This window comes from Meriones unguiculatus, chromosome 4, assembly GCF_030254825.1.
Source record: "Meriones unguiculatus strain TT.TT164.6M chromosome 4, Bangor_MerUng_6.1, whole genome shotgun sequence".
Lineage (NCBI taxonomy): Eukaryota > Metazoa > Chordata > Mammalia > Rodentia > Muridae > Meriones > Meriones unguiculatus.
The window spans coordinates 62,509,657-62,536,320 of record NC_083352.1 but is presented as its reverse complement, the minus strand read 5'-3'; the positions used below and the strand labels follow the sequence as shown (position 1 = coordinate 62,536,320).

The following is a 26,664-nucleotide window of genomic DNA, read 5'->3' as shown; positions in this document are numbered from 1 at the left end:
CCTGCAGCTTTCAAAGCTGGGTCAGGTTCCTTTTTTTTTATTTTGGAGACAAATGGCTATTTGGCCTGACTGGCCTGAATTCGGTGTGTGTCCAGGTTAGCCTCAAACTTAAGAGATTGCCCCTGCCTCTGCCTGCTGAGTGTGTGCCACTGTCTGGTTGGGTCAGGCTTTGGAGGTGGTTCCGTTCAGTGCAGTCAGCACTTTTTGGCAGGCACGAACACCTTGTACTGGGACCTCCAAGCTCCATCCCAGGCTCAGGAGTCCCACACCTGCAGGTATCTTCCTCTGAGAGCCTGGAGACTATCCAGGGCTGGGTTGAGGGCCCCGGCTGCTGGCAGCCTAATCTGTGGTACGAGACAGTGGCTAGAACCGGAGTGAGACCTGTGTCTGCAAGGACAGTATTCTGCATCTCTGTCCTTGACCAAGGAAGGCATACCGTTAGCCTCTCAGGGTTGAAAAAACCCAACAAATACAGGATGTGCATGATACTAAAAACCTGGGGTCCCAGCTCTAGGTTTGGCCTAAGAAAGGGTTGGATGCCCACAGAGGGTGTCATTCTGTGCCTGTGGAGGTGAGAGGCCCTTCACTTCCCAGGAGCCCTGTGTGGCACAGACAAGTGAAGGCAGGCTTCATAAAATTGCAGACGCCGATTTATTTACCAAAGGTGCTAGCCAGGGCTGCTTCCCCTAACCCGGCCAGCGGATGCCCACAGGGTCCCAGCTCAAGTCTTCCAAGAGCAAGGCAGCGCTGCCTTGCTGTGGAGATGGGAGCAGTGTCTCCCCCCTGGGGCAACGGTGATGCTCCTGCCTCTGGGCAGCCAAGGTAGGCGGTGGATACCAGCACCATCGTCTCAGGAAGGCACTTTCAGCTTCGGGGTCCCCAAAAAGAACTGTAGGACACGGTCAGCCACGAGTGCCAGGCAGAAGTCCAGAGCCAGGACCTGGCCGATGACCAGCTTGAACTGTCAAGGAGGAGGCAGGTGAGCTGGGTCAGTGGCTGAGCTGGGCTGAGCCAGGGGCCATAGCTCAGAGCCACTCACCTCCACAGGGATGTCCACAAGGCCGAACTGGCTGTTGAAGTCAGGCGAGGAACCGAGGAGCAAGCCAACGATGGCCAGCAGTGACACCGCCAGGCTCCACACCAGGGGCTTGTTCTCAGGCAGGCTCTCCATGAAGGGTGGGCCCTGTAAGGAAAACGCACAGCTGCCTGGGGAGGGCTGGGCAAGGGATCCACCAGGTGGGTATGGGCAGGCATGCGGGGCCTCACCTTGTAGTTGATGGCGAAGGTGGCCATCTGCATGGCCATCGCCATGATGTACACAGTGCTGTTGACCAGGCTTGGCTCAAACTCCTTGTATAGGTCTACAAACTGCTCCTGCCTGCAAGGGCATGAGGGTGTCAGTACCCTTCTGCTCAGGTACCCTCTGGAGTTTGCCGCCATGATCCAGAGCCAGGGCCTGGCTGGCTGCCCCTGCCCTCCTGTCTTCCCGAACACCACTTACTTCTCAGGGCTGCGAGCCTGGGCCTCACGGTACAGGTAGACGAGGCTCAGAAAGTGGACAGAGAACTGCAGCATCACTGTGAGGATGGTGTAGAGGTTGAAGATATTGGGCAAGGGCCGCTCCCTGGAAAGAGTCTTGAGAGGCTGCGGGGCAGGAATGACAGAGGCAGCTTACTCAGTCAAGAGGGAGTGAAAGGATACTCCTGACTCCTCAGGAACCTTGTTTGATACTGACCCAGGGGTTGCATATGCCCCAAATAGTCTGTATCCCACGGTAACAATGGAGATCTGTCAGGAAACAGATTCACTCTCTACCCCCAAGACGGCAGTCAGAGCCTAGGACCTGGAGGCATGCCTGGTCCAGCCTGCTAGCTTCCCACCCTAATGTTCCCAGAAGACCCAGGGAACATGTTATGGTAGGGCTTTGGAAAGTGACTGGATCTCTAAGGCTCTGACCTCATGCCTGGACTGAAAAAGCACTCCCAGAATAAAGGGAGTGCAGCCCTCAGGACAAGCCTTTCTCTCTTAGCTGCTGTGAGGTGAGTGGCCTGAAACTTCTGGAAGCCTAAGCCAAGACAGATCTTTTGTTTCAAGGTGTTCTGTGCAGCCTTTCCTCACCTTGATGGGAAGTTGACACACAGCCTCTGGCCACTAAACCTCTATTTCGCCACATCAGTGACCAGTGCAGACTCCCGGTTGTGGCAGCACCTTTTTCCTTAGGAGGCCTCCCTAGCTGTCCCCGAGGCCAGCCCCAAAAGCCTGTGACACACTTTTTCCCCCTCACAGCACTGTGTGTCCTCTGCTTGCTCTACTTCATCATTTCCTTTGCCCTGGGGCTGTGACCTGCCTGGACCCCAAGCTCACAGTCAGTGGTATACCCTAAGCTGTATCACTGGCAGCCAGCCAGGCCTGACCCTGTCTGTATGTCCTGTGCAATCTTAGGACTCCTGCCTCTGGGCTCTAGGTCTGTCTGTAACCTGGGAGATGACAATTCCAATCCACAAGAGCTCTTGAAATGCCCTGTGGCCAGCCCTAGGTGGTCCAGGGCTCACCTTGGAGCGGGAAATGAAGAGGAAGCAGCCAGCCAGCAGCAGCCCCTGCAGGGTGGCCTGGAAGTCACTGAACTTGACACCTTCCAGGTAGAGGACACTTTGGCTATATGCCAGGATGAGGGCATTGAGGGCCAGGATCTTGAACATCTGCAGTGTTGTCACCAGCGTGCAACGGCCCTGCTTGATCACGTGGCAGACTGTGGGGAAGCAGGGCATGAGTAGGTAGGGGCGTGTTTCTGGGTATGACTGGGCAGGGTGCAGGGTGACCATGGCTCCAGGAAAGGGCGGGTGAGGGGCTTGGGACTCACTGCACTGGATGGAGGAGAGCTTGGAGGTGAAGGGTGCTGCAATGCTGGCATCCCCCAGCTTCACAATGGGGGTGCTCTCATCCTCCAGGTCCCGCAGCACCTGGCTCAGGCGGTCCTGTGGGGAGGGCAACAGGGGTCAACTCTGGCTAACAAAGGTTATGGGCATTTCCGATTTGGACACTCACCCTGTGGGAGGCTGGTGGCTCCTCGGGGGAGAGGAGTGGCGACCTCTGTTTGGCTGACCTGGAGGAGACTCTGGGGCCACTGTTGTTCAGGACTGGACTGTCCCTTTGCCGTCGTCGCCGTTCCACAACCCTCTCAGGGGCATTGGCCAGGAGTGCTACGCCTGAGAAGGCATGAGGAAGGAGTGGTGGAGAGGCCCAGGTACCAGTATCCGGCTGCAGAGCTAGACCCCAGGCTGAGCTGGTACCCACCACCTACCAGTTCCAAGACGCCCATTTACCTGACTGCTCTGTGAGGGCCTTATGGACTGGCCAACTTGCTTTGCTGGTTAATGGCTTGGCAGATAAAAGCATGTCTCACATATGCCTGGCATTCATGTGACCATGAAGAGAACCAACCCCTAAGGCGTCCTCTGACCTGTACAACTATGTGGTGGCAGGCATGCGCCTCCACAGGCACGCACAGACACCAAACATTACTAAGAAATGTATTTTAAAACACTGGGTGAAAAAAGAAAGCAAGCCAGGCGGAGATGGTGCACGCCTTTAATCCCAGTGCTCAGGAGGCAGGTGGATCTCTGTTAGTTGGAGGCCAGCCTGGTCTACAAAGTGAGTTCCAGGACAGCCAGGGCCTACACAGAGAAACTCTAACTTGAAGGGGGGGAAAATTCTACCACACCCAAATAGGAACAATGGAAAACTGCTAGTCCCCAAAGAAACTAATTACTCGAGAAAAAAAAGTCTATGAAGTCGAGAACTCCAGACAATGCAGGCAAAATGGAAAAAAAAAACTCAGAAAGATCAAAGCTTAGTCTTTGAGGTCTAGGATTGTCAACACTTGTACTGACAGTGAACTGTGGCAACCATACCTGATCCTGGGATTCACACCCTCTGTGAGGGGTCCTCATGCTTGTACCCTTCCTTCTCTGACCTTGTAGGCTCCTCAAGATTTCTTGGTTTTGTTGTTAAGATTTAATTATTTATACAGTACTCTGCCTGCATGTATGCCTGAGGCCAGAAGAGGGCACCAGATTTCAACATTGATGAGCCACCATGTGGTTGCTGGGAACTGAACTCAGGGCTTTTGAAGAACAACCAGTGCTCTTAAACTGAGCCATCTCTCCAGCCGCAAGATTTCTTCTTGAAAGACAGGGTTCCATGTTTACCAGGCTGGCCTTGAACTTGCTACACAGGCAAGAATGAACTTGAACCCCGGACTCTTTTGAGCTCTGGGATGACAGAGATCTGCCTGGATGAGCACCACTGCCCAGGGAGGCTATGAATTTTGTTCAGTGTTTGGGATGAAATTCAGGACTTTGTACATATAAGGAAGACATCTGCTAGCCCATACCTCTGGCCTCTCATTGGAGGGTTCTAGGGAGGAGCCACACCCCCAGCTCCTATCAAATGCCTTGTCTCTGAGCAATAGGGCCAAGTGAGCCGTCCTCACACTAGTGATGAAGACAAAGCTCCCAGCTATTGGTGCTCACCCACGTCAGCGTGTTTCAGCGCGCCCACATCATTGGTGCCATCTCCACACATGAGAGTCACATAGCCCAGCTCCTTCAGGCTAGTGATAACAAATTCCTGCATGAAAGCATGAAATATTTGGGGCTGCAGCCATCCCCAAAGCCACGAGTGCCCAACCCTAGGGTCCTGCACATACCTTCTGCTTAGGAGCCACACGGGCAAACACCTGCACATGAGGAATGAGGTGGAGCAGCTGCTGGGGGTCCACAGCCTGCAGGTGAGCCAAGCCATCACCTGTGAGGCATAGCGCATGTTCCAGGGCCAGTTCCTTGGGGGAACCCGGGGTCAGAGGCAGCACGATGTTGCTATCAATGGAGCGCCACTCACACGGCTGGCCTGTGGGTCATATCTATGCTTAGGGTCGGAACTCTTGGGCCACCACAGCTTCACCCAAAACCTGGCCCTGCTCTGGGCATTCCACAGGGAACACACAAGACCCTCAGGTAGAGGTGACCCTCAGGTAGTAGCTGCGTGACAGGCTGGATGCAAACACAACAGACCTGCTCTCAGAAATCAAGCCACCTTCTCCCTCTACACGTTATCTGACACTGCTGCCCCATCTAGCAGACCTCCTCTCCACTGCTAGCCTGAACGCCTGCCAGCCCTTTGGGAACCAGAAGCCCTCCCACGCCAAGCCCGTAGGGCCCGATTTTTATCTCTGCAGCTCAGATGCAGGACCAGGCAGGGGAGGCTGCTCCTGAGTACACCCTGTACTGATGTCCCAGAGGCTATCCGAGGATGGAAAGCTTAGTCAACCTGCTTGGCCTGCCCATAAAGTGACAGTTATGATCACCACTTTAGAACTGCTTGTCTACAACCCTTAGGGAGACCTGGGGTCAACAGTTGGGCATGGTGACTGGTTCTCTTGAGAGGCAGGGGGAGGTTTAGAAGCTTTGCCAGCTGGGTGCACCTAACCCTTCCATCCTGCCATCCTGCACTGGGATACCCACTGCACAGGTCCTGCACTGTGTGACACCCAGTGACCTGAGAAACAAGCAGGTTCACTTACTTGTGCAGAAAGGGCTGTAAGGCTGGTCTCGGAAGACACACATGCAAAAACTGGCCTGGAGGCCATTGTGTAGCATCTAATAGCAAATAACAGGAGTCCTCTTGCCTCAGTCTCTCAAGTACTGGGCTGACCAGAACGCACCCTCACATCTAGCTGGGTGGACTTGAGTCCCAGCCTCTTGGCTCACAAGACGCCAACAGCCGGTGAAGCAGTTTAGCTTCTCTTCCACAGTGTACGTGCACGCTGCTCAGTCAGCCAGATGTGCTAACAACAGGCCATGCCTTTTCAGCCAGCAGCTGGTGCACCTCTCAGGCACCCGCTAGGTAATGACACAGGACTGACCTGCCTAGCCCAAGGTAGGCAAGGGTGAGGGACGGGTACCTCTTTCTGGTAGTGTGCATGAGGCGTGTTGTAAACAAACATGGCAGACTCAGGAACCTGACCACTCTAATACCACACAGCCTCGCATCGCACTGGCCATGTTCTGAGGCCTCCTCATAGTGGGGGGGACATGCAGTGTGATCAGCAGTGAACAGTGGTAACACACTGGCCCTGGACTACCGGCCTCACCTTTCTCCAGGGGAGGATGAAGTATGAGTGTGTGGGCCTTGTCAATGAAGTGCAGCTCCTGAGCCACATGGCAGGCGGTGAGCGGGTTGTCTCCTGTGATCATCACCACCTAGGGGACAGGGGACAGGGCTTAGCAGGGAAGACTTGCTGGGCAGAACTCTTACCTTGGCCTCACAGCTCCTCGTAAGAAAAGATGAGTGCAAAGGCCACAGTCTCTCTGGGAGACCACAGCCTACCAACCCAGGGCAAGCTATACAAATGGCAGAGCTATGCTAGCCAACAGGGCAGGGCTAACACCCCGGGCTGCTTCACACCAAACACGTGCTGAGTCCCACTTCAGTCCCAACGCACTGCTTCTTGGAATAACTCACCTTTTACTGTGTTTATATGAATGGGTATGTGCACCTGTGGATATAAAGGCCGGAAGAGATGGCCAATCCCTCACTGTGGAAATGATAGGTATTTTGTGATGCTGGGATACAAACTCTGGTCTTCAAGACTACACAGCAAGTTCTCTAAACCGCTGAACCAACTCTCAGATCTCACTTTTTGCTTTTTGAGACACAGTCTCACTACGAAGGCCCGGCTGGTCTCAGACTCACATCGACCCACTGACCTCTGCCTCCCTGGTGCTAGGATGATGGGCACATCACCAAATAAAGCTTATTGCTTTCACTTAAAACACAAGAATTAGCCCTTTTGCTGCCAGTGCCCAGGGTCTCATACCTGTTTGTATGAAGAACATTCTAGTGATGGAAAGGAGGTAGGGAGGCCATGGCCTGTGAGGGTTCAGTGGGGACGAGTTGTGTTACATGCTTCTCTCTGGGATTGCTCATAAGGACAGGCACGGCCTTCATCCCTTACCTCTAGCCTCTGCCTCCTCCTCACTGACTCTGAGGAGGTGATGTGCTGCAAGAGGGGGCTGTGCTACAGAGCATCCTCTACCCACTTCTGGGAATGACAGCTCTACCTACTCCCAGCTTAAAACCTGCGATCTCCTCACTGCTGAGACCTAGAGGCTGGCACAGTACTATGTGCCTACCTCCCTGCCCCTGCTTCAACTTTCTTGCTTTGCTCATACCCGGTGGGATGCGTTCTGGATCTCCCGGATCACGGCCTTTGAGTCAGCTTTGAGTGGACAGGAAACCACAATGAAGCCCACAAACTTGAGGCTGCACTCCAGGACCTCCCGCTTGACCTCTCGGGCCTGTGGGCAGATAGAGATGCCTTCACTATCTGTCCTTCTCACCAGCCTCTTCACATCTCCCAGGGTGGAACCCAGTGAGGAAAGAGGTTGTAAGTGCCTCAGCAACTACAGCCACTGTGTATGTGTGATGGTACCAGGAGAGGAGAAGCCCTGCCGTCTAAGAAGAGAAATGTCAGACAGGTGGGAAGAGGCAAGGTAGGTGCAAAGTGGGGTCTAGACCCAACTGTACCTATGGCCTTATGACTGTGAATACCGACACATCACAGAGCCCTCTGTGGCTTGTTCAAAAGTGGGACTGAGCAAGGCCACCACCCTCAGGATGCCCACAAAGTTCCAAGGAAGGCAGGTGATAAAGATCACAAAAATCACAGTAGAATAATAGTAAAGGTGAAGGTCAGGGTGAACAGGTCCAGGAGAAAAGACTTGGGAAAAACAGGACTTTCCAAGACCAGGAGGAGCAAGGCACAATGCAGGAGAACAGAGGCCTTGGGTCTGGCTTGAATGGGTCTCCACAGTCAAGCCTGTTAACAGACATTAAGTTCTAGAGGGATGTTTGGCTACAGGGTTGAACAGACTGGACCAGGACCAAGAAGCAGGTCCTGGAGGTGGGGAAGAAGGGTGGTGACAGTTAGAGGAAAGGAGTGGAGGGTACCAATCCACTAAGGCATCTGAGGACTAGACAGCAGGCACAATGGTGGAATGTGGGACGCCTGTTGGCCTTCTCTGAGGAGGTGTCCAGGACAACCCAAAGCAGAGGTGTGATGGGGTAACAGACCCTCACCTGCTGATGAGTGAGATGCCCTAGCTCCTTGTACCCCAGAGCCAGGACACGAGCTCCTTCCCGAGAGATCTCAGTGTGGATGTGGTGGTAGTCAGGTGGGCACTGGGAAAACTGAGGGAACAGAGGAGGGTGTCACTGCCTGCTCCTTGCCTGCCCCCTAACCCCAGGGCCGGGGCTGGCTCACCATGGGGTGCAGGGTTTCGGGGGCCCCCTTCACAGCCGCGATGTAGCAGAGGTCAGTGGAGCCGAGCTTCTCGTAGGAGGCGAGCACGGACATTCGCTTTAGGGCACTGGCAAAATGAAAGCGCTGGTGAATTTTCAGCCCCTGAGTTTTAATACTTCGGGGGAATACTTTCTCATCTGGAAACAAATAAGTACGAGTCCTGAGGGGCTTCGCTCCGGAGAGGTAGCCAAGCCCCCCATACTCTGCCCCAGCGTTCCCATCCCAGCAGTCCCAGGACCCTGCTGATCACAGCAGGCACAGTGGATCGGCCAGGGTAGGTTGGCACAGACCCACGGAGATAGTGATGAGAGGCTAACCTGGGTACCAGCCTGGAGGAGTGTCACCATCATGGGCCTGCCCACGCCAGAGCCTGGATGCTAGTCCCTCACCTTTGGTCAGCGTCCAGTCCACGGCTGTCAGCATGGCCTTTTCTAGGGGGTCACCCACTAGGGTGCCATCATCCAGCTGCATGAGCGAGTGACAGGAGGCCAGGGCCCGGTGTGTTTCTATGGGAATGCTGGACACTGGGGTCACCTCTTTCCCATCTCTGCAAAGACATGACAGTTGGTTACAGGTGGACAGGGGACCTGGGAACCGTCAATGAGTGCTACCAGGGGCCCCTGCTGAGGCAGCAGTACTCAGTGTGCTGGTGGCTAGGGATGCTTTGGTGAGGACAGTGGTCCTTTGAGAGTGCTAGCCTCCAGGATAACTTCTAAGATCCCAACAGATGAGGCGCCAGGTCTACGGTGGCTGTTCTGGGGCTGAATCAATCTCCCTACCCTAATGCCACTCATACTGACCACTACGTAGGACCCTGTGTAATGGAACCTTTAGTGGAGGCTCAGGCCAAGTTTGGGTCTGTTTGTGGGGGGTTAGAGAAGAGTTCCTTTATGCTCACCTCAAGCCGGCCACACCACGCACCACCAGGCTGTCACTGGTCAAGGTACCAGTCTTGTCAAAGCAGCACACTTCCACCTTGCCAGCAAAGGGGATCCGGAAAGGCTCTGTGCAGTACATGTCTGTGGGTGGAGGGTGGGACCTGGGGTCACGAGGGCCCTTGGAGTTCCTGCCTGTTCTAAACAATGCCCCACCAATCACTCAGCACTCACAGAGCTTGGCCAGGGCGATGAGGGAGGTGTTGACAGCCAGGGACAGCTCAATGGGCAGTTCAGGGGGTACAACCGAGGTGAGGATGAGGGTACACTCCAGAAAGAGCTTGTACCGGTTCCGGCTGGGGTCCTTAGTCCCTGTGGAAACAGGGCCTGGCAGCCTAGGGCAGGGATGGGGCCATGGAAGAGGAGTTGTCAGGGTGCTTACCTTCAATCCAGACATATGCAGCTGCAGCAATGGCGAACACTAGGAGGAAGAGGATGAAGATGAAGGTCTCCAGGTTGTTTGCAGTGACCCTCTTCACCCCAAAGAGAATGGTACGCAGTAGCTTGCCCTGCAGAGATAGGAAGAACAGTCTTACCTCGGAGGCCCGTGTGGAACAGTGGCCTCTCCTTCCTAAGAGCACTGAGACTCACCTCTCTTTCTAGGGAACAGCAAGGCCTGCCACAGACCATGAAACAGATAGGCAAGAGCCCGGAACAGGCTTACACCACAGGGCCACAGGAGAGGGCAAGGAAGTGCAAAGGAAGATACCAGGATTCTTTCACTCCTCCAGACATTACTCAAGCATTTACCAGAGCACCTCACTTAATACCCCTCTCCTGGATGATAACAGCCAGACCACCTTGGGCACACCCACTGCTAGCTCAGCCCAGGGAAAGCAGGCCTCCACCAGCCTTAGAGTGTGTGTTCTGGAAGGATCCATCACACACTTTGGGCCCTCCTACATGTGATCAAGGACCATACCTGGGATGTGTTGAATCCAGTCCTCAGGACGTAGGCCACACATCCATTGTCAACCGCTGAGGAAACAAGCAGAGGTGTGTGTCATTAGCACCTCTGTCCCACCTTTGTCATGCTACAGCAGGTGCAGGACACCCAAGACACCCCTGAGGCACCTACGCTTCAGGCCTGAGGTGGCCTTCTGTGGGGGGATGTGCTGTACCACCTTGGTGCCCCCAAAGATGACATGCAGCCGGGCGTCGGCCTGCAGGTCTAGGACACGGTCTGGGCTCAGGTCTTCAATGGGTTCCTGAGAAAGGAGACATCAGACTGGGATCACTTTAGCCTCCCGAGCTGAGGCATTAGTAGGCTGCTTCTCTGGAGGGTTGGTCTCCACTGACTTGCCTACTCCCAAGTGCACCCCTACCTAGACCAGCAAATGCCATCTACTTTGGCAGGTGTCTGCTCATCATGACTCGTGGAGTTAATGCCCCGTGATCTGCACTAGGCCTCCTCAATGAGATGAGGATTCTCTGAGGATTCTCTATGCCCATCTCCACCGAACAGCCTGGTTTCTCTCTACCCAGGTCCCCCATATCTACGGCTCTGACTCCAGCCCACCTGCCTCTCCACTGGCCTCTCTTGCTATGTATACCTTTCTCCATGAACCAGTGCATGAACTGCGCGTTCCCTCTAGTACCTTCATCTGTGGCACAGATTCCCCAGTGAGCATGGCCTCATCCACGATGCAGCGGCCCCGCAGCAGCAGCACATCGCACGGCACCAGGTTCTCCTGGGGGGAGCGGCCTGCAAAGTGCAGGCAGGAGGGTCAGCCACACAATGAAGCAAGGACTTCTGCTTGGGGGAAGGGAAATCCTGCCTCACCGATGGACACAATGTCCCCAGGAACGATCTCATCACTGGCGACGGGCCTCCACTTTCGGCTGCGGTAGACCTGAAGTGTGAGCAGGGGACGTCAGTAAGTATAAAGTCCGCACCGTGCCCACCCAGGGCTGGCCAGGGTCACCATCCACCTGTTGTGCCAGCCACACCTGTATCATGTGGGGCTTGTTGCCCATCTTTCGGATCTCTGACATGTTCCTCATCTGCTGCTGCACTAGGGAAGCCTCGAAAGCCACCAGCATGGACAGAGTGAAGACACTGTAGTACCAATACTCATCCAGGCACCAGAGGCCAACGCAGAACACCTGTGAGTCATCAGCCTGTCAGCCTTGCCCATCTGTCCTGTGCCCAGAAACCCCGGCAAACCAACACCAATGATCCCTGAGGACAGGAAGAGGCTCTGGGGTTTGGAAGTGGCAACCGGGCTCATTTGAGCTGTGACAGTCCCAAAGAAGGAGCCGGTGCAAGGGCCAGAACTGTTGTTACCTGAAACACGAAGAAAGGGGCTGTGGCTCTCTCCTTGAAGAGCTCAGAGAAGTCAGGCACCACCATCTCAGCCCTGCAAAAGACCGTACCCAAATTCCTGGATGAGGCCGAAGACGTGGAGGCCCTATCCTTCACCTCCAGCTGGGAACCTCTGCAGGCTTCTTCAAGATTTGGTTCACCCAAGGTGGGAGGCTGCACTCAACCTTGCTCTTCTTCACCTGCTCCTAGCTACAGAGACTGGCTGACAACACGCTGTCTTTACCACTGTGCTGAAGTCTGTGGCAGGCTGTTTCCAATACCAACCACCCCAGGGCAAGATTGGAACAGTGGGACAGGGGTGTCTGGAAGAGGGGATCCTGATCCCCACTGGAACTGGATGGTTATTTTCCCGGAACAGTTCTCAAGTAACCCAGGCTGTCCTTATATGGCCGAGGAGGTCTGCACCTTGATATCCCAGCCTGCGCCTTCACGTGCTGGGATGGCAAGAGTGAGCCACCTTGACCAGTTTATGTGGTGGTGGGGATGGAGCTCTGAACCTTGTAATCATTAGGGGAACTCCAGCCCCAACTTCTACAACTATGAAAATTATTCCCTTTCTTTTCTTTCTTTCCTCCCTTCCCCTCTCCTGTTTTCTCTCTCTGAAACGGGTTCTTACTATGTATCCTTGGCTGGCCAGGAGCTTGCAGAGATACAAGTGTTTCTGCCTCATGATTAAAGATGTACACCACAATGCAAGACCCTCTTAAAAATATCTATTTACTTTTCCTTGTGTCTATAAGAAGGGGTGGCATGCATGTGATACAGTTCACGTATGGTGAGAGGAAAACTTACAGAGCTGGCTCTCTCCTTACACTGTGTGGGTTCTGGGATCAAACTCGGGTTGCCACACTTGATGACAAGGGCTTGTACCCCAAAAGCCATCTTGCTGGCCTTGAGATTGTTATATTTTTCTGAAGAAGCCCTCTAGGTTTCAAGTAGCTTGTCCCTAGGGTGTCTCCTGAAGCAGCATGTGGCCACCCAGTCTGATTCAAGCTGCCTTTGCTCTACTCTCAAAACCCAAGGGCACTCACAGACTTCCCACACATGGCAGGATTTGACAAAAGGATACTGCAGAATATCCTACAGTTTAAAAACAAAAACACCCACAGAAAGAGCATAAAAATATGTCCCAGGCCATTCATGCGGTCAATATCAGGGTTACAGAAACCAGCAAATGGTACTTTAAATTGGGACTGGATGTGGTAACATTTCCTGAAAAGCAACTGAGTCATGAAAGAACCTCAGGGGCAGCTAGGGGTGTGGCTCAGCAGCAGGGCTCCTGTCTAGCACATTTCAGGCACCTACTTCCATGTATAGCACCACAAGGGGAAACAGTCTCCTAAGATCTCTAGAGTTTCCTTATCAGCGCAAACACCATGAGGCTATGGTGCCAAATGATGGTATTTGGTTCGAACATTTGGGCTATCTTCTCCCAGCTGCATACTGGCACTTTAGTTTCAGTAAAAGAAGTCCTCGTGGAGTATCTGTATTCTAACCAGTACCCAGGAGGCATCAGTGTGTTTTGTTTTGCTTTCCTTTTGCAGTGTTGGGAGGGGAATCCATTCTAGCCCATTAGGCAAGCACTCAACCAGAGCAGTACTCCAATCCCACTGATGTTGCGTCATCACCATTTCTAATGTGCTGAGATGTATATGAGCATAAACAGTTGGACAGAAATTTCAAGATAGAATCTAACTCTGTGCCAGGTGGTGGTGGCACATGCCTTCGACATTCAAGAAGGAGAGGCAGGTGGATCTCTGTGAGTTCAAGATCAGCCTGGTCTACATAGTGAGTACCATGGCAGCCTGGGCTACACAGTGAAACCCTGCCTTGAGGAAAAAAAAGAAAGGAAAGAAGGAGGGAAGGAAGAAAGGAATCTAATTCCACAATTGTAGAGAGGGCAGGTCAAAGAGATGGCTTATTTGGTAAAGTGCTTGCCTTAGAAGCATGAAGACCTAACTCCACAGAAAACTGCCAAGGGCAGTGGTGCAAACTTATACTTACACTGAAGAGTAGAGACAAGCGCTGGTGCCGCTACTTAGCAAGCCTTTTTAGTGAGCTCTAGCTCCGAGGGACTCTACTGAGGGTAACACCTGAAGCTGACCCCGGCCTCCATGCAGACTTGCACAATCATGCACATCCCCTTCCCACCGCCCCAGTCAGGAGTGCAATTTAAGAGCCACAAAATAGACAAAAAGAGAATGGTCACTGAGGGGAAGACAGGAGAAGGCCCCCAGCCAAGGTCCCACACCCCAAAGCAGAGGCTCCCAGCTCCAGGCCCTCTGAGAGTCCTGTTGGCAGACAAGTTTAGAGGAAATTGGAGCAAAGCAGGGTTCTCAAATGGGGCCGTAGCCACCTAGCAGTTTGGGCTAAAGAGCAGAGCCTTCTGCCCCACTGCCAAGGCAGCAGTGCACTGGGGCCCTGGGGAGGAGAGCAGCAACTCACTTGTTGCTCCCAAACTTCTTCTCTGCAGCCCGGATGTCTGCGTCCTCCTGGAAGCCTCTGCTGCTCTGATAGTGGGAGAAGGCATGCCCCACGGGGAAGGCCACTGGGAGGAACTGCTTCTTCTCCAGGGCGTCATAGGAATACTTGATCTTCTGGAATTCAAATGACAGCACCTCCAGCCCATCTTCACCCTGGGGTGGAAGGTGTGTTTGTGGCAGAAGCCCCCCGACCTGGAGAACATCGGTGTCCAGGAATATCACACAGCGCCCGTTCCAGCTACCTACCTTGTCACGATGCAGGGCCACCAGCTCAGTGGAGCCATTGTTGGGGGTGGGCACCACCTTCACAAAGGTTGCTTTGCTGGGGTCATACTCCTGTCAAAAACCAAGACTGTTACTGCTTCCTCCTCAACCCAACATTGCCCTCATTGGGGCAGAGGAGTGTGGACACAGCCGCCCCACAGAATGTTTTGAATATGGCCTGAGGCTCTAGTTACTGGCTTGGCCATACTCTACTTGATCACTGTTTGTAAAATAGAGCTGATATCCAGGGCACACTCACCACCCAGGATTCTGGACATGAACTCAAATCTATACGGAACATCTAGTTTGCTCTCCATTCATATGACCCACATCTTGCCACGGCCCACTTGCCACCACACTGGCTGCCGCTGGCTTGCTCACTGCTCCCTAGCACACTGGGCACTCAGGCTTGCCTGTGTCTGAGCTAAGGATTTTGGTATTCAAGCATGTCCCACTTACAGCCTATGGGCACATGCAATCAAAGACAGATATGAACATGACGGAAAACCATAAGGAAGATTTTTCTTTTCTTGGTCACTTGGGAGGTCCCCAGAGGGAATTATGCTGATGACTACATTGTGTTGTAATGTCAAGGTTTTCTTTGCACAAAGCACACACATGAAGATAGCTAGCTCCCCTGATCCGTCCTGCTTAAACGTCACCTACTCTGGAGTCCTCCCCAGGTGTCCTCATCTAAAGTTTCCTGGGACTCCTCTTAGTGTTATCTGTCTTCTGCAGTAATGAATGAGTCCACTTTCTTCCCCAATGGTTTTATCCATGCTACTTTCTTGACACAAGTTCTCCCCTATGAGCTGTTTTTGCTAGGCCTTGCAGTGATGGAGGTGCAGGTGAGACAGACAGTGGTGACCCGGAAGGAATGCATAAGAAACCATAGAGAAAACAGAAAAACGCAACAACGAACTTCCACAGTGAAAGACAAACACAGGTGCCATGCTGGCCCCATGGCAGACACTTCACTGGTTATCTTAGCTGCCCTCAGTGACCCTGGAGAGAGGTGTTTCAGCTTTCACTTTACAGCAGGGAGAAACTGAAACCCAGGGAGAAGCAAACCCTGATCTGCCTCTCCTCACCCAAGGCTGCTTAGCTCCTCCCACTCACTTCTCCTTCCTAGGAGAGGAAGTTCTCAGTTACAGCCCAAAAGGCAGCTAGAATGCTAGGGTTTGGGTGTCCTGCACTGGCCCTCCCCCAAGGCTACTACCAACCCTGGGTGCCAAACACTGAAAACTGGGGCCCTCTGCAGGATAAATATTAATGAAGGAGACAACAGGGTGCACTCTTGGTACCGAGGATTCAATGCACACACTGACCAGAGAGGGTGCATTGGAGGATGTTCTGGTTTCTTTCCTTCGGTCTTTGACACTATCTCCCTTTCCTGGTTGGCCTGAGCACCAGCCCGGAGCTGGGCTTAGAAAAGAGGCTGCCTTCAGCAGTGGTGCCCCAGGCTTCAGCTCTGGTGTGATCTGTAGTGTGGTCAGTGGGCATCCCCACCAACCTGGAGCACCTTGTGGCTGCTGCTTCCTGGAGCGGCACTGCACTGAGAATTCTGAACTTGGACCCCTGCACCAGCTGGGTGCACACTCTGACAAGCCTCACCTTAACCACCCTTATCCTCCAGACAGACAGCATGAAACCCGAAGCTATTAAGTCACTTACAACTAGCTCCTGCCCATCCTCAGCACTAGGATGAACTGCACTCGCCTTTGGTTCTAGCAAGGGACAGAGGCTGAACATGGGGTCGTAAGATTTGGCTTTATAGATTAGAGGAATTACCCCAAAGTTCTAGCCTAACACTAAATAAATAAATAGATAGATAGATAGATGAATAGATATGAGCGAAATAAATAAATAATAGGAGCCAAAACCAAGGTAGGAGACGATGGGGAAGGAAGGCAGGACCGTCACGCCATATGGGAGCTAAGGTAACAATTCACACAACAGTAACATATGGGTCCTGCGCTAAGCCTGTTCCAGGTGTTTCTTGTGGAGCAAAATGACCACACCACAGCGGCATGGCGAGCCACAGCGGGGTCAGAATCAGGCCTGAGCCACAGGGCAGAGGGCGCCGCTAGAGACTCCGGCTTTGCACTTGGAAGGCTGCACACCTGACTGGGGACATGCAAGCCCGCGGCAGCCCAGACACCCTGCTAAGACCTTCCTGTGCCTGGGGTCCCGCTCGGGGTCGTGCGCGCGCACTTACCGGGGTGCACGTGAGCGCGCAGTGCGCGTGCACAGACCAATGCCCCGACAGGACAGTGAGTGCGTGCGCGAGGCAGATGGTGGCGAGCGCCAGCAGCGCGGCCTCGGGTATTTGGGTCCAGCTGCTGCCCCAGCCCCAGCAACCGCTGGCGGCGGCGCCCAGCCAGGCTGGGTACAGCAACCCGGCAAACGGCAGCACGGTGAGGCGCCGCAGAAGTGCCAGCCGCCGGTAGGGCCACACGGCGGCCACCAGTTCGTCGCCGCTCGCTATGAGCGCTGGCCCGGCAGCCAGGACCGGCCGCAGTCGCGGCCCAGGCTGGGGAGGCCCGCTTTCCCGAGCCCCGCCAGGCCGGGGCCCGCAAGGAACCGCGTTGCCCACCACCGCCATCTTTCCCAGCGCTGCGCTGTCTTCCGGCAGAGGCACCGCCTCACTTCCGGCATATTACTTCCGGTGAGGTCCGAGCGCCACCATGAATGGCCTCAGGAATAGGAAGCGCCTAGGTAAAGCGGTAGGTGGTTTCCCAAGCGTATGCTCACGGCGCCGCCATGGCTGGCTGGTCTGGAAGGAGAGTAAGGGCGCTGCCATGACAAAGAAGGAATCAAAGGTCCAGATTAGCTTGCTGAGGGCTGCCACGCCGGACTAAGACCAGGCAGGCAGGCAGGCAGGGGCGGGCTTGACATCTCCAACAGAATCTGAAAACGGAAAAGCCGGACGCTTCTCGCCAACTACTTGGTCATCTGCCCCTCACGAGGAGCGGAGCCTCCACATGTAAGAGAGAAAAGCCTATCTAAAGATAAGGTGCCTTTTGAAGGCGGCTCTGGTAGGAGGCGGAGCTTTCAAAAGCTAGCTGTAAGGGTGGCTTCTCCATGCAAGCCATACTATAATAAGTACATAAAATGGCCACATAAACATAAATGTGAGATTTTGATATTTATATGAAATTATTTTATTCTGTGTTACTCAACTATTCTGTATGATGCTATTATTTGAACACAACAATAATAAGATATTTGAAGATTTGAAAAGTTCATTCAGAGTATCTATTTGTCTCACTGTGAGTGTGTGCCAACTGTGTGCAGATCCCACAGGGTCCCTGAGAGTGCCTCTGAACCCTGGATTGGAGTTACAGCTAGTTGTGAGATGCCACACGTGCCAAACTCTGGTCTTCTGAAAGACCATCAATCATTAAGTTCTTTCTCTAGTCCCCATAATAGAATTTTCGAATATTGCTAATTATGTAACAATTAGCATGCATGAGAAGGTAGTATTTTGAATATATATATATTTGTGTGAGTGTCACACATGTGGAAGCCAACAAAAATTAACTCTCTGGAGTTGAGCCTCTCCTTATATTAGATGGGTTCTGGGGCTGGCAGTCATCAGAATTGATGGCAAGGGCCTTTATACCCTGAACTGTGGAACTGTGCCACAACATTTTATTTGAACAGGTATTGTGTTTTGTTCTGGGGGCCACTTAAATCCAACATAACGAAAACACTGTCAATGCAGATGACAAAAATTTAGTGTAATCAAGCCACAACTAATTGATCAGGCCCACAGAACAGACTCAGGAGCTGAGCTGCAACCCTGAAGAGATGTGTACAGCATGTTTGAAGGAGGGGGGCCAGGGGGGACTGTAGTATTGTCCAGTCATATTTTGACATAAGGGCTTGAGCAAGGGAGTCTTCATCAACAGGATAGGAGTAGGTTCCTGGGCCTGAGAACATAAACTTGTTTGACTGTATCAGCAAGATGAAGTCGTCCCTGAGATGTCTGGACTCAGGCAACTGTTTCCTTACAACAGCAGCTGTTCAGCTATTGGGAAGTCCCCAGGTCTCCTGTGAACTTAGTTTCTCCCTATGATTAAATGGAGTTTGAGAATGAAATTGTAGTACTTAGAATGTTTCTCAGCAGTTTTTGAGACAAAGAGCCCAAGTTTGCCTTAAACTATGTAGTGGAAACTGGCCTTGAAGTCTTGGTCCTCTTGCCTGGACCTCCCTATGCTGAGATTACAGGTGTGGCCACTACATAGGAGAGTTCTATGAACTTTTTTCAGTTTTTTAGTGCATAATTAGATGTAGATTATATTGTTGCATATTCTTTTTACATGTATGGGTGTTTTTGCCTAATGTATCTCCATCAGATCATGCAATGCCTACAGAGGCCAGGGGGGGAGTCTGATCCTTTGGAATTGATGCTACAAAGAGTTATTAGTCACCTTATGTGACCTAGGAACCAAACCTGAATCTTCTGCAAACCAATGACCACTGCTTCAGCCCCTTTCAAGGTATTCTTACAGTAGACAAATTGTTTAAATGAAGGAAAAAATCATTTATTTTACCAGTAAGGACCCAGGAACCAGATATTGGGGTGAAAACCAGCTAGCTCAGAGAGACAGAGAAAGCACCAAGCTGACTTTCCTTCTCAGCTCAGGTATAGATGGAAAAACTCAAAAGGCTCACTAGTATATCTGACAGCCCAGAAAGAAAAGGCCAAAAACCCCAAGGCCAAAGGCTTGCTGGTTCAAAGCCCAAAAAGCCAGGGAGCTGAGGAAATGAAGCCTAAGCTTAAGCTAAACGCTCAAAGCAAAGAAGAACTTCTCCACACTATCTTAAATATCCCTCAACTCAAAATTTCTCCTACTCTTTAATTCTTATCAGCTGGTTTCTTACTCTTGACCTAGGATTAAATTTACTAGATCCAGCATACAGAGACCTCTTGAAGCTAACTTTATTAGATCTGGTATACCGAGAGGTCTTGGATTAAAGGTGTGTGCTAGAGTTGGGTAAACCACACCATAATCACCAATAAACAGAAAGTTTGGGCCTAGAGAAATGGCTCAGTGGTTAAGAGCACTGCCTGCTTTTCCAGAGGTCTTGAGTTCAATTCCCAGCAACCACATGGTGGCTCACAGGCATCTATAATGACATCTGGTGCCCTCTTCTGGCCTGCAGGTGTATATTGTAAGCATAATAAATAAATAAATATTTTTAAAATTTATTAAATAAACATAAAGTTCTTGGACTAAAGGTGTGTGTTAGGGCTCAACCAAACCAAACAATGAACAGGGTTTTACAGTTTACAGTTTTGGGGATCACAATGGGATCAAATATCCTGTAACAACAAATGTAAGACTTTATAAGAGGAGAAATGCATGCAACTAGGCCATAATATTTAATAAGCTAATAATAATAACATATTTGAGCAGAGATGGTAACACAGGCCTTTACTTCCATAATTCAGGAGATGGAAGCAGGAAGATATCTCTGAGTCTAAAAACAGCTGAGTCTATATAGTGACTTACAAATTAGCCAAGATTACACTGTGAAGCCTGCCTTACAAACAAACAGATAGGACATGTTTGTTTCTGCCCACAAACATAGACTTTTTCAAAACATTTATTTATTTTTATTTGTGTTTGTGTGAACTCGAGTTCGTGCATGTGTGTGTGTCCATACAGGTCAGAAGAGGGTACGGGTTAGATCCCCTGGAACTGGAGCTACGGAGTTGTGAGCTACTATGTAGGTGCTGGGAATCTAACCTGGTTCTCTGGAAAAACAACTAGTGCTGTCTCTCCAGCCCTGTTCTTTTTGTTTTGTTTTTTGAGACAGAGTTTCAAACTCACAGAGATCTGCCTGTGTCTGCCTCCTGAGTGCTGGAATTAAAGGCCTGGACCACCATGCCCAGCTCCAACATGTTATTTTTATACTTTTACTTTGCTTGGTAGTGCAGGCATGTCATTCCATGTTCAAGTGAAGCTGAAGCAGGAGTAAGACAAGTTCAAGGTCATCCTGGGAACTTACTGAGACTTTCTCCAAACTTAAAAAAAGTAATAAAAGTGTTGGTTAGTTATATGTTAGAGTGCTTGCCTAGCATTCTTGAAACCCTAGGTTTGAGTCCCAGTGATGTAAAACAAAGATACAAAATGGAATAAACAACAAAAACAAAAAGCAACACACACGCACATACACATACGCACATACACACAGCTCTCTGACTGTGCAGCCAGCTATTGCATAGCATTTTTTTTCTCCATTGAAACAACACCACTGAAACAAGTGGAAGAAAGCTTGATAAGAGGAGCAAGGAAGTTCTAAAGGCAGGCCTTTTCTTCTCTTCCCTCTACCTAGCCCCAGGGGATCACAATTGCTTCCTTGCCTGATGATCCACCTCACTGTCTGACTCTACAGAGAGGTCCATTAAGAGTCAGGAAATGGGGAATCCCTGAAGTAGATGATAAGACAAGTAATCCTGTCTGAGCTGTATGAGAATGAAACATCTATTTGGAGGAATTCCAGAGTGATGATCTTCCTCTACTTGGTATGGGGTGCCCTGAGTCCTTGATGAAGATCTATCTCATGTATGGGGATGCCTCCAAAACAATGGAGGAGCTGAAAGCTGAGGTCCCTGTGAGCTCCACATGCATGTGGACACATGCATTTGTGGACACATATTTTGAACATACTCATAAATGCATACACACAAACATACATGCAGAAAAAAATTAAAATAGAGTGTATTTATTACTTTCGCTGACCAAGGCAACTTATAACAATGCATTTAACTGAGTCTGTGGCTGAAGAAAGTTAGGGTCCATGGTGGTGGAGTAAAGGCATGGTAGCAGAACCAGCTAAGAGCTGGTACATTGATCTATAAGAGGCAGAGGGAGGACACTGGAAATCTGGTAGGTCTTTTGAAGCCTCAAAGCAACCCCCCTACTGCTAGTGACACATGTCCCCAACAAGGCCACCTCTCCTAATCTCTCCCAATTTCACCATCTGAGGATTAAATTCTGTGGAGAGCCTCTGGTTTGTCAGGCTGCTTTGTTATTGAGCATTCAGCGAAAAACATGTTTTCACCATGGCCTTCACCTGGAGTGGGGGATAAGCAGGATGTTTTTTTTTTTTTTGCTAAGTCCACTTCTTTTTGTTTGAGACAGCAGGCAGGATGTTTTGCCAAATTCACACCTTTTGTTTGCATGAGCATCACAAAGACAGGTGGTCGAGGTAAACAAGTTTGACTTCTCCATGAACCCATTCATTGTACTGAGGTGCTTTGCTCTATGAAAAAGGGATTAGTGGAATAAACTGGAACAACAGTTTCTATTGGAAGCCCTCTCGAAAGGATCTCATGTGTAGTGTGTTGGTTTTAAATTTTTCTTTTAATCCTCACTCCCCACTCAAGAAGTGTTTGACTCTCCTGGCAGGCTCTGGTAAACACTCAAACATTTGAACCTGTGAGAGCCATTCTCATTCAAACAGACACATAGGGACTAGAAAAATATCTCAGTGGTTAACAGCATGTACTGCTCTTGCAGAGGACCTGGGTTCAGTTTCCAGGATAGAGTGGGCAGCTTACAGTCTCCTGGAATTATAACTTAAGTGAATATAACACCCTTTCAGACCTCCAGGAGCACTTGCATGGATGTGGTACAGTTACATTAAAATGAATAATATTTTCGAAAATTAAAAATAAAGAGTTGAAGCTGGCCAGTGGTACTGTAAGACCTGGGGTCTCACAGCTCAGGAGTTCAAGATCACGCCCTTCCCAGAAACTCCCCCAGACCACGACTCGTTGCAAAAGCAAAAGGTTTATTAACCATTGCGCAGCGGGGTCACCCCTGCCAGTCAGCAAAGAGTGGCACTGGGAGACAAAGGCCTTTAGGTTTTTAAAAGAAAAATTGAGGGAAATTTGAAGTTGCAGTTTTGGCAATTTAGGATTGGATGAGGAAGCTATAAAGTAAGATAATTGGTTAGTCTTAGGTGCTCAAGCTTGGCCAGTCCTGCCAAGTGTGGATGCAGCTGCAATTAAAGGTGGGGGTGGTTAGCTCATCCTTGAAGCTTAGGGCTGTGGGCTCTTGGCTAGAGGTCAAAAGCTACTCAGAAGAAGTCTGGGTTCGTTGCTAAGAAACACTATCTCAAAGACAAGGGTTTGGTCGTTCTTTTTGCTGAGTGAAGGTCATTGCTTGCTTGCTTTTTTTCTATCTGTCCTCACAGATAGGGTCACATTTCTCCATTCTCTGGAAAGGTACTAAGAGGCTTTAGCTTAACCTGAACCTAAAACTTAAAACTATAGGCTTTAGAAGACATACAGGTTACAAAGTTAGTTTAACCCTTTCAGTACATGTCTTTAATTCCACCACTTAGGAAGCAGAGTCAGATGGCTCTCTGGGTTCCAGGACAGCCAAGCTACACAGACAACCTGTCTCAAAAAACAATAAGGCTGGGAATTGGTAGCGCACACTTTTAATCCCAGCACTCAAGAGGCAGAAGCAGGAGAACTCTCTGTGAGTTCAAGGCCAGCCTGATCTACAAAGCAAGTCTAGGACAGCCATGACTATTACACAGAAACCCTGACTCAAAAAAAAAAAACCAAACAAATAAATAAATAAATAAATAGGCAAAATAAATAAATAAATAGACAAAAATAAATAAATAAATAAATAGACAAAATAAAGAGTTGAATACGTATTAATAACCCATACATTGAAAACATGATGGAACACCTTAAGATGACCTGTCCACATCTTGTTGAATTTTAAAGTGCTTATTTTTTGGAGGTTCTAGAACAAATTTGTTGCTCCTTGGACTTTTGTTTTTTTGAGACGAGGTCTTACTATGTAGCTATGGCTGGCCTAGAATTCAGTATGTAAACCAGGCTGGCCTCAAACTCCTAAGAGATCCACTGCTTCTGCCTCCTCAGTGCTGGGATTAAAGGTATGCATCATCACACCTGGGTACTATTTAGATCTTTTCTTAAAGAGTCATTTAAATATATGTTGCATGTGTGTCTATCTGTGGCTATTTATACAAGAGTGCAGGTCTCTGTGGAGGCCAGAAGGGGGTTTCAGATCCTCTGGAGCTGAAGTTACAGGCAGTTGTAAGCTGCTCACCATTGACGCTGTGAAGAGCTCAGGCCTCTGTTAGAGAAGAATGAGCTCTGAAAGGCTGAGTCACCCTTAAAGAAGCTCTTTTATGCATGCTGACTCCTTAGTTTCAGAAGGCTCTGAGAGGTACGTAGTGTTCCATTTTTGCATAGTTGGCCAAGATAACAAATGAACCAGGAAAGTGATTTACCCTCCCCCCAAAAAAAAGCAGGAGAGAAAGTACATAAAGTGCCAAACTTTTATATGTTAACTCCATAATTGCAATTCTGAACACAAAAGGGACCTGCTCTCCTTAAGAACAGGCATGGCTACCAAACAACTGCTTTTTCCTTGAGGACCAATGGGAGGAAAATCTAGGGATGGTAGCTCAGTGTACTTGCTCCATAAGCACAAAATACAGAACACATGTAAAAAGCCAGGCATAGGGCCAGAGAAATGGCTCAGCAGGTAAAGGTGCTTGCTGCAGAGCCTAACAGCCTGAGTTAGATCCCTGAGCCTAACAGAGCCTAACAGCCTGAGTTAGACCCACATGATGGAAGGAAAAATGTAGGCATAAAGTTGCTGTGTAAATTCACATGCTGATTTTTGTACCCCCCATATTTGGTTGCAGTCATTGTTTTGAGAAATTTCTGTCGCAAAGTTGTGTAAACACTGCTCCCAAATTTTCCCAATATGCCAATAAAGCAGCTTCCAGCCATTCACTGAACAGGGGAGAGAATAGGGCTGGACTTCCTACTTAGCCAGGGGAGGAGGAGTTAGAAGTAGATTGAGCTGTGGGAGAGGACCAAGAAATATCAAGAGAAGGAGCTGGAGCAGGAAGATACAATGTTCAAGTATTTCTGAGATGTATGCTGGGAGGAAACCAGATTAGTGCAAAGGACTAAGAATAGAGTTAAAGGCTGGAGAGATCGCTCAGTGGTTCAGGACACTGTCTGCTCATGCAGACGTCCTGAGTTCAATTCCCAGCAACCGTGGTGACTCATAATCATCATGGCATCTGATGCCCTCTTCTGGCATGCAGATATACATGTAGATAGAGCACTGACACTAAATAAATAGAAATACTTAAAAAAAAACTTAATGAAATAACAAAATAGTTAATACTGTTCAGGATTGTGCTGTGAAGTTTGTTTAAATAATATACCAGAGTCTCAATTATTTGTGTGAAAGCTGGGTTAAGAGAGAAACTGGGAAACAAACACAGTTTTGTAAAAATAACTTTATCATATTTTGGTGTCCCACATTGGCCACCACCTGTAGGCTTAGATCTTTTAAAAACTTACTTTATTTAGGGTTCTTAAATGCCTCTACTTCCCTTCCAACCCCCCAACCCTACTTAGGAGAAAAATCAGGTTAGTAGGGACAAGGAATGAAAACCTCTCCAGCTACTTCTTGCTGGTTAGCGGTGTTGAGGTTTTTTGGGAAATGCCAATCTCATTTGTCCATATTCCAGATATCCAGCTAAACAGCAAAGCAGCAGTTCCTCAAATACAACAACAACCACCTCAAAGCATTCTCTGGAATGTTTCTCTCTAGGAGCATCTCCAAGCTATGCAGAGTGTAGAAGCCAAGAGATGCAAAGTGATGCAAAGAGATCTCTCTCTGTTTGGGGGCTATTTTATTCCTCCCAAAGTCTTTCAGGATGTTTTTCAGCTGACAAAAACCATGCCCCCACATGAGGCAGTTCCCAGCTGATGAACATCACTTGCCTTTTCATGGGGTGAGTGTTTTCAACCGGGAATATTCCAAAAACATTTCCACATTCCACACTTGGTATCAAAATAAAAACATGTTTATATGCACTACAAAAAGAACTTATTCTTACAAATTGTCCTATGACCACCACATATACACAGTAATATGCATGTAACCCCTCCCATCACAAAACAAATTTGAATGCAATAAAAAAAAAAAAGTAAAAAATGAAAAGCTAGGTGTGGCTGAACAAGCACCTGTGACCCAGTGCTGTGAGAGGCAGAGACAGTGGAACACTGATGCTTTCTGGATGGTAACCTTGCTCCATATTCAGTGAGAGACCTTGCCTCAAAGGCATAAGGTGGAATGATACATATTTTAAAGATGTATTTACACCTAAAATGCAAGGTATTGTTTTTCTTGTTAAGCTGCAGCAAGGTTTTCCTTTCTTTTTTCTTTTATTTTTTTAAAGAGATTTATTTATTATTTATACAGTATTCTGCCTGCATGTGTGTCTGCAAGTCAGAAGAGGGCACCAGATTATGATGGTTATAAACCACCATGTGGTTGGTGGGAATTGAACTAAGGACCTTTGGAAGAACAGCCAGTGCTCTAAACCTCTGAGTCATCTCTCTAGGCCTTCTTTTTTAATTTAGAAAGGGTTTTTATTATAAGATTATAGGTAGAAGCTTAAGAGAAAGAAAACCTTTATACAGTAGGAGCAGGTTGAAGAAACAGGGAATCTTTCTTTTTTTTTTTTTTTTTTACCTAAAATTTTGTTTTATGAGATGGAGAGATGACTTAGCAATTAAGAGCACTTGCTGCTGTTACAAAGGACAGAACCTTCCCAGAACCTACACAGTGGCTCACAATCATCTGTAATTCCAGTTCCAGGGGATCCGATGTCCTCTTCTGACCTCCACAGTACCAGGGACACACATGGTGCACAAACATACATGAGGGCAAAGTACTCATCCACATAAAATACAACAACAAAAAAAATCTTTTCTTTTTGTGTGTGTGTGGGTTCAACACAGGGTTTCTCTGTGTAGCCCTGGCTATCCTAGAACTCTCTCTGTAGGCCAGGGTGGCCTCCAACTCAGATCTGATTGCCTCTGCTCAGCAAGTGCTGGGACTAAAGGTGTGAGTCACCTTGCCCAAACAACAAATATTTTTAAAGATATTTAAAATTTTATTTTTTCTTTTTTGTGTTTGTGCCAAGTGCATATGGCCCTTAGAGAGGACGCTGGAACTATAGAAATAGTTTTCTATAAGACAGGATCTTGGGCTGGAGAGATGGCTTAGGGGTTAAGAGCAGTGACTACTCTTCCAAACGTCCTGAGTTCAAATCCCAGCAACCACATGGTGGCTCACAACTATTTATAATGAGATCTGCTACCCTCTTCTGGCTTGCAGGTACACTGTAGAAACTCTCTCCTTGTTTATTCAAATGCTGATTTTTGCGATCCCGCTATCTGGTTTCAGTCCCAACATG

The 26,664-nt window shown here is 49.5% G+C and overlaps 1 protein-coding gene across 2 annotated transcripts; it reads right to left on the bottom strand.

Moving 5' to 3' along the window:
• Positions 1-632: 632 nt before the first annotated feature.
• Positions 633-17,061, bottom strand: Atp13a1 (ATPase 13A1). 2 transcript variants are annotated; one of them, XM_021638075.2, is made up of 26 exons: positions 16,589-17,061; positions 14,353-14,442; positions 14,069-14,259; positions 11,585-11,657; positions 11,248-11,403; positions 11,081-11,150; positions 10,896-11,002; positions 10,376-10,505; positions 10,220-10,275; positions 9,680-9,806; positions 9,472-9,609; positions 9,261-9,381; positions 8,752-8,909; positions 8,324-8,499; positions 8,140-8,250; positions 7,233-7,358; positions 6,152-6,260; positions 4,709-4,908; positions 4,533-4,629; positions 3,046-3,206; positions 2,861-2,975; positions 2,553-2,749; positions 1,502-1,644; positions 1,267-1,378; positions 1,040-1,183; positions 633-961 (listed from the first exon to the last, which is right to left on the bottom strand). In XM_021638075.2, exons 1-26 carry the CDS (start codon positions 16,973-16,975, stop codon positions 851-853), a joined length of 3,606 nt encoding a protein of 1,201 aa, XP_021493750.1. In that variant the 5' UTR covers positions 16,976-17,061; the 3' UTR covers positions 633-850. The 2 variants fall into 2 exon arrangements, with proteins under 2 accessions (XP_021493750.1, XP_060237881.1); XM_060381898.1 differs by having other exon boundaries at positions 14,069-14,220; positions 16,589-17,007.
• Between the last annotated feature and the right edge of the window lie 9,603 nt (positions 17,062-26,664).